We start from the raw sequence: 7,740 nt of genomic DNA on the forward strand, positions 1-7,740 counted from the left end.
AATATTTGACACATATATTATGTCTGTTTAGCAAAACAACAGCAGTTGCTTCCCCACAAGGGTCTGTAACCTCCCAAGTCATAGCTTCTTTTTATGTTTATCATAGCAGCCTGAATGTTCCCCTGCAGAGCAAGAATCAAATCTAATCAGAGAGTGGTTGGTTCCACCCATAACAGACTTGCCTCTTTCACACCAGTGGATTCATCTTTCCTGGCAGGTTGGTGTTGTTGCCCACAGAGTTCCCAGCTCATTAAGACTGTGGAGGATATTTTCCCCCTGTGAGCCTGCACAGCACCTTAAAACACATGAATGCTTGACAGAAGGAAGGAATCTTCCATACTGGCTCTATTCTGACTTCTCTGTGTCTTGGTACCAAGGCAGGTGATGTCTTTAGTAACATTGTCAGTTAGCTAAGGATGACCACCAACAGAAGTGCCAACTGCCTGTCTTATGTTGGGGACCTGAGGGACCTTTCTCATACTAGCTTATAGGAAGATAGTCCACCTTGTGAGGGTTTGTTTAGGCACTGGCAGAAAGTTTTCCATGCGTTACAGCACAAAATATATAATGCATACATGACCATATTAAGTTGAAATAAACATGATTATATATTTACATATATTCTCTAATTTTATTCTCTTATATGTTCATGCATTTAATCAAGAAGGCATTCTAAATATTCTGCCACTAAAACTGAGTCATTCAGTTCACAATATATGTTCTTTAACAGAATCATTACTAAATGGTTGATGCTTTTGCTCCTGATGAAATTCCTTCATGTTATTAAAATTTCTTACAGCTAATATAAATTGTAAGGTTAAAAAATACAATTATTGCTGATTCATTTTCTTCTAAAAGTTGCTAAATGGAGAAAAAATATTAGCAAGCACCAACCATAAAATAATGCTGACATAAGGAAGTAAATGTTCTTGCGGTAGATAACTGTATTAACAAATGTATGGATTTGCGTATCAGTAAAGATTGACTGAAAAGGAACTGAAATGAGAGGTTGTACTCAGTACTCTTAGAGCATTCTCTAGTGTGCTTACACATATACTTCAGAGAGGTTTTTTTTTATCAAATCAGTGTCAAATATTAAAGGAGAATCAAAGAATTCAAAGAGAAGAAATAAAAGCAGTTCATCACGGGCTTAAGGGTTTTGTTTCTTGGTGCACCATCTGCACTGTCACAGCTCCGGAGGAGGCTTCACTGTCTGCTGAGAGCACTGCTGTTTTGTTGCCTGAAACACTGTTAGCAGGTGGTAAGGACGAGGAGAAGGCAGAAAATGAACATGTGCCACTTAAGAAAGGAAGACTTGTTCCAGCTAGTCCTAAGAAATAGTAAATGGCAATTCCACAATATGTTGTGTCAGAAATTGATAGCCAACTCGTCAGCGTCCTGAGAAAGCTAAAGTACATTTATTAAAAAGCTATAAATATTGGTGTTTATATTCTCTACAGCACTGAGCTGGGAAGGCCTAATAATGACGAATGTTATTATGAAGCACCCTTCACTCTCACAAGCTGTGCAATCTGGCAAGATACATTAGTGACAAATTTATTTTTGTTATATTGAGACACTCTTAAATGACATCTTGTATTCCTGACTGAGATAGCTCACCTTTTTCATTTTTTCTTTTATTACACATAAAATTGATTATTCTACTGTTCCATCACAATATTCCAACGATTACTCTAATGCTAGAGGACTTTTTTTTTCTCCCTAGGAGTTCCTCCAGCAGGACAGAATGGCTTCTACTCATTGTAGACAGCAATGTATAGTACAAGTTAATTAGCCTACTGCTTCACGGAGGATGATCCTAAAATGTCTTAAAGGGAAAGTCCTAGGAGGATATGAAATACTAAATTTGTTTGCACTATTTTGTAATGCTGATCAGTAGTCTATAGTTCCATTCCTTTCATCTTTTAGCATAATTTTACAATAATATCTCCTACTTAGAATTGAAGATTTAATTGTAATGCGAAGTTTTATATGATGTAAAATGACAAATGATGCATAGCTACAAGATTTCTATTAGCAAAATTATGCATACTATAAGTGAATAAATATATAAAGGAAATTGTGGTATAAATGTAATAATTCTACTAGAAAGATCTTTAATAAGTGATAAGTATTCAAGGATTATTCGCTAAAAATTTGTTTTATTGCAGAATTTGAGAATACAACAGCAAAAATTAATAAGTTATTAAAAGTAAGATTAGTCAAGTTCTACATAGTTTTCAGGACAAGTGTTTGATTAGTATACTGGGTTTTCAGAACTTGGGATCTGAAATTAGGCCTTTGCTATGAGCAGTTATGTTCAGGATTTTCTAATAACTGTGTGGTCTTTTTTTTATCTATCCTAGACATGAAAGATTTATTTGGACTACATTGTGTCCTTAAAAGGATTAATGTCTAACGATAAACTTGAACCTACCACTTTTGTACAATATTCATAAATCTGCCTGACACAGCATCATAATACAATCAGAATTTTGTCGCTGTCTCTGATTCTGAACATCACCACTGTCTAAGCAACTGAAAACCTTATCCTCAACAATCCACTCCCCTTTCCGGCTTGCACTTCTCTTTGGATGTAAGTATCATTCATCACGTCAGCTCAGACTGAAACTGACAAATTAGGTTTGAAGTCTAGAACCTCCCCATCTTTTATTAATATGATTTCTGGAACACAGCCACACCCTTTCACTCACACATGCTTTAGAGTTGTTTCCGTGCTATGATGGCAGACTTGATTATTTGCAGTGCAGAGCATAAGGGTAACAAATCCAGAGATGTTTGCTTTCTCTCCCTTTGTAGAAAAGTTCCGGAGTCTTGATTTACCACTTCTGTTTGAACAGTTGTCAACTGTCGACATAACCTTTTAGGAAAGAGGGTTATCATATTTAACACCAAGATAAACATTGTTCTATTTAACACCAACATAAACACTGTCATATTTAACATCAAGATAAACATTGTCATATTTAACACCAACGTATTCACTATTGGTCCTGCCTTGCCAGCCTGTAATCCTAGCATAACTTTGGAATCAACTTACCTGGTCCATAAAACAAATTTGTATCTTCTGTGTGGTGCTCCTTCCTAACAGCTTTGGTCACAATGAAGATAATGAGAATGAGACACAAATGGTCTCTTTTGTCTCCTTCTTTCTCCATGAAATACATGCAAACCTAATTAATTGGTCATGTTAGATTGAATATAGGCTTGTGTGTTTCACCAGCCTCTGTACTGAGGTTTCTGGTTTTCCTCCAAACTGGAGAATCTGTGATTTGTAGTGGAGACAACAGCGTGAGAGCACAGTTGTTAGTTACACTTCTGTGGCTCAATTTTCAGCCCAGGTCCATGGGCTCTGACTATAAACATATTATCACAATGCATTCTGAAATTTTAAATTACTGCAATAATTTAAAAATAGTAAAATTACCAAATTTATTAAAAATAATCAAATTAGAATTTATATGTATGTCCAGTAATACTGATAACAAAATTCTTTATTATTGTATTTTACACATTTTAAAATATATTTCCTTATATTTTTAGTACATACTCAGACTTCATAAGGTTATATGATATACAATATTTCAAAGGCTGCAATTCATCAGCATGTGCTTGCCATTATTAGTAACATTATTGATATTAAGAACCCCCTCAGGGCCTGGTATATGATACACTTCTGTAAAGATGACTCGGATAACTGGACTATTCTTCCCATGCTTGAAACCACACCCTCCTTACTCTTGGCAGTGCTGAGATAATGCATATAATACTATTTTTGAAAGGGGAATCACATTATGTCTTGGTTTTTACCAAATAAATCATGCCAAATATGTTGGTCTAACAGCAAAAGTGAGCTACTTAGATAAGGGTCTCTGAGGCTTCATGTGTAGGTGTAAAGAATTTGTAAATATAAACAGAGAAACAGTTTAACAAGAAAAATCAATTCACTTTGCAAGTAGCAATCATCACTTTTTCAGGATAATATTAACTTTTTAAGTGTAAAATTCAAACAAAATAAATATATTTTGAAAAATGGAAAGAAAAAATGAAGAACAAAAGAAATCAAAGAGAAAAAACTAAAAATGTTCAAGTACTCCAAACACGTATCATATTACTGTTATAAAGAAGAATAAAGGAACAGTAATAGGCTAGAGACCACTACTTATATCACATTTATCTTGTAGATACCTCCTCTCTACATAACGTGTATGGAAAATGTATGGAGTTCATATAATATTATTGATATAAGAACATATTTATTTATTTTGATACATGAAGCACATAGCTTACTAATATAATAATTTTCCTAAGAATTAGTGTTTATTTTTCCTAGACCCTGTACTATAATCTTATTTTCCTCTATCTTGATGTTGATAGGTACAGAAAACATTAAGATATCAACTACTTTTGGAGTTGCACAAATCATACCATATTTTGTAGGCATTAATCTTGGTTAGATCTTATAGAACTGGGTTCTAGAACGGGTGTTCTAGAACGGGTTGTTATGTAGGCATAACTATGATTTATTTTTTTCTGGATTTCTAGCTCTTCTAAATATTTATTTATCTTGCTTCTACTACCTGCGATGTTATTTTGTGATGTCATGCAGCATACCACGATGCTACAAGAACACAAAGGGGTTCTCCTAGTGCAGTTTAGATATTTTAGCCATCATATTTATTAGTTAGATAGGCATCATTTTTTAAGTGCTCAGTCTCAAGTATTTTGGTATAGGAGGACACCAAGTATACAAAACTATTATACTGAAGTTGGACATGCAACCTAACAGATGCAGGCACAAAAATCAGAGACCCAATTGTTCTCAGAGTCAGGAGGCTTATAAAAGTGTTAAGCTATAGCTATATTATATATGCAGAGGACCTGATGCAGATCCATGAGCTCAGAGGAACTTGTTCTCATGGTGTGTTCTATCCCTTTGGGTCTTACAACCTTTTCACATCCCTTTCTTTGAGATTCCCTGAGATCTGAGGAGCAGGATTTAATAAAGACCCCCCCATTTAGACTTTTTCTGCATGGCTTTTGGTCTCTGAATCTCCTCTCTGGTGATGACTGGATAAGGCACTGATCTGTAAGTATAGCCAAATATTATATGTCATTTTATTGATCCTTTTTTTAAAAAAGATTTATTTATATGTAATATATACAGTGTTCTGCCTGAACATCAAAAGAGGCCCCAGATCTTATTATAGATGGTTGTGAGCTACCATGTAGTTACTGGGAATTGAACCCTTGGTTGTGAGCCACCTAAGTTGGTCACTGAGGATTGAACTCAGAACCTCTAGAACAGATAGTACTCTTAACCTTTCATCCCTATCTCCAATCTGATACTTACTTTTCTTTTCTTTAAGAGCAGCCATGTTTGATTTTAGCTTATGTATCCGAGCTATCTCATCTGTGGTTCTTGATTAACAAAAGAGAAAACAAAGTTGGTTATGAGCTCCTTTACCTAGAGTGTGCTTCATGTCAAATTAGACATAGGTTGGCTGCTCCCACAAGTTCTGTTCCACTATTGCCCTAGCATATTTTACAGGTAGAATAGATTGTAGGTGAAAGGTTAGTGTCTGGCCTGGTATTCATTTTTCTCTTCAGCAGTATACGAAGTATTTTTCCACAGCAAAGAGACTAGAACTTAGAGGTGAAGGCTCCATGTAGGTATCAGTTCAACTCCTCCAGGATCAACCTGTTGTGTAGGTGTTATTCTCAACACCTTTATCCCACCCTCACTTTGTGAAAAACAATCCTTTGTCTTCGCAACAGTCTGGATTACTCGTGGTTCCTGTGGGACTCCCTTGGCCAACAAATCAATTGAATGTGACCTAGTCCCACCACTGGAAGCCTAGTCCGGGGACAAGAGATGAGCAGTTAAGACTGTTTCTCCCGACAATCTTCGGTCTAGACCCCAGGAAGCCGAGGAGATGAAGATGCGAAGGGCGACCCGGGTTGAGCAGTTCTCACAGTAGCGTCAGCCGCAGGCGTCTCCGACTACGAGCGGGCGAGGGTTCCGGGACTCTGAGTCCTCAGAGGATGAATCTTCTTCCCAAATTGTTACAAACCAAACAACCTCAAAGAAAACTGTCAGAACACCAGAGACTTCAAGTCCTTTAAGTAACTTATGCAGACCCCCACTAAGAAGCCCAAGATCTGAGGATGGAAGTCCTGAAGAAGAGATGACGCAGTCAGTGAGGGAAAAGGAAGAGGCTGCACAGGAAAGACTGAGGAAGACAGACAGCAGGAGTCTCTGGAGCTATGGTCCTATGTTTCTCAGCCTCCTGATTGTGGCTCTTGTGCTACATTCTGTCAACAGCTACTATTTCTCCCCGGCCCAGCAAGTGACCCAGAACCCAGCTTTGGACGCTTTCCTGGCTCAGTTTAGCCAGCTGAAGGATAAATTTCCAGGCCAGAGTTCCTTTCTGTGGCAGCGAGGACTGAAGTTTCTCCAGAAGCACCTCAATGCTTCAGACCCCACTGAGCCTGCCACCATCATCTTTACAGCTGCTCGAGAGGGACGGGAGACCCTCAAGTGTCTGAGCCACCATATTGCCAACGCCTACACCTCTTCCCAGAAAGTGTCCGCTGTCTCCATAGCCGGAGCTGAAAGAGCCCTGCAGGACAGTGACACCAGCAAGCTGTGGGTTGACTTGGAGCTTAGAAATGGATTTGAGAATGGCCATAAGGCTGCTGTCGTCCACCGCTTCGAATCCCTTCCTGCAGGCTCCACCCTGATCTTCTATAAGTACTGTGACCATGAGAACGCTGCTTTTAAAGACGTGGCCCTCGTCCTGACCGTCCTGCTGGAGGAGGAGACATTAGCAGCAAGCATAGGCCCCAGGGAAACGGAAGAGAAAGTGAGGGATTTACTCTGGGCTAAGTTCACCAACTCTGAAACTCCCAGCTCCTTCAGCCACATGGTCTCAGACAAACTGAGTGGGCTGTGGAGTTGCATTTCCCACCTGGTGCTGCCCGTCCAGCCCATCAAGAACATAGAAGAGCAAGGCTGCCTTTTGTGAAGCCAGGCCCAGCCCAGCTCCGGTCCCCTGGTGGGAGGTGGTTAGTTAGCATGTGGCAGGAAACAGCTGAGAAAAAGAGCTTTTCTTTTTTTTTTTTTTACTTTTATGAAAACTTGCTAGTCTAAACTTTGATAAAGCCAACAATTGGCCTGATGGTTGGTTTTCTTTGCCTTTTTAAGCAAATCAGGCCTAAAATACAACATGAATCATAACACTGACGGATTGTTTAAATCTCCGTGGGCAGAATCACCGCATAGGAAGATCTGATTTTCAGAGGAACCGCAGCATGACCGCTGCCTTGGGAGGACTCCAAAGGGCCTCGGACTAGTAATTCCAATGATTTCCGGGAACTCTTCTGCCACTTATTAAGTATTTTTAAGGTTTACTTTAATAATTTAGTTGTGGGGTTGTATCTTAAACAGATTTGCACTTTGAATAGATGAAAACAGGAAGCTAAAATTACCCTCCAAATCCTACCTAAAAACTTGGTGCATGTCTTCTTTTATTCCATCAAGACGGTTTTGTTAAAAGAAAGTGTTCCTGAGTTGGAATCAATGTAGTAATTGGTAGGAGTCCCTGGAGGTGAGGAAATCCCAACTGGCTGGATCGTTTCTCTGTGCCCACCAGCAGCCCCTTGCTTCACATCTCCGCTCTTGGCTGCTGTATTTGGGGTTCTCTGTTAAGACTTCAG

At 38.7% G+C, this 7,740-nt stretch overlaps 1 protein-coding gene across 1 annotated transcript; it reads left to right on the forward strand.

Annotated features, from left to right (window-relative positions):
- The first annotated feature begins 6,197 nt into the window (after positions 1-6,197).
- LOC142832358 (torsin-1A-interacting protein 2-like) lies at positions 6,198-7,049 on the forward strand. The gene has a single exon (XM_075942795.1). The coding sequence runs from the start codon at positions 6,210-6,212 to the stop codon at positions 7,047-7,049; it is 840 nt and encodes a 279-aa protein (XP_075798910.1). The 5' UTR covers positions 6,198-6,209.
- The last annotated feature ends 691 nt before the right edge of the window (positions 7,050-7,740 follow it).

Source organism: Microtus pennsylvanicus, chromosome 12 (genome assembly GCF_037038515.1).
Source record: "Microtus pennsylvanicus isolate mMicPen1 chromosome 12, mMicPen1.hap1, whole genome shotgun sequence".
Classification (NCBI taxonomy): domain Eukaryota; kingdom Metazoa; phylum Chordata; class Mammalia; order Rodentia; family Cricetidae; genus Microtus; species Microtus pennsylvanicus.

Excerpts from the sequence above, each read along its gene's own strand:
- LOC142832358 (XM_075942795.1), top strand. The coding sequence starts at position 6,210 with ATGACGCAGTCAGTGAGGGAAAAGGAAGAGGCTGCACAGGAAAGACTG.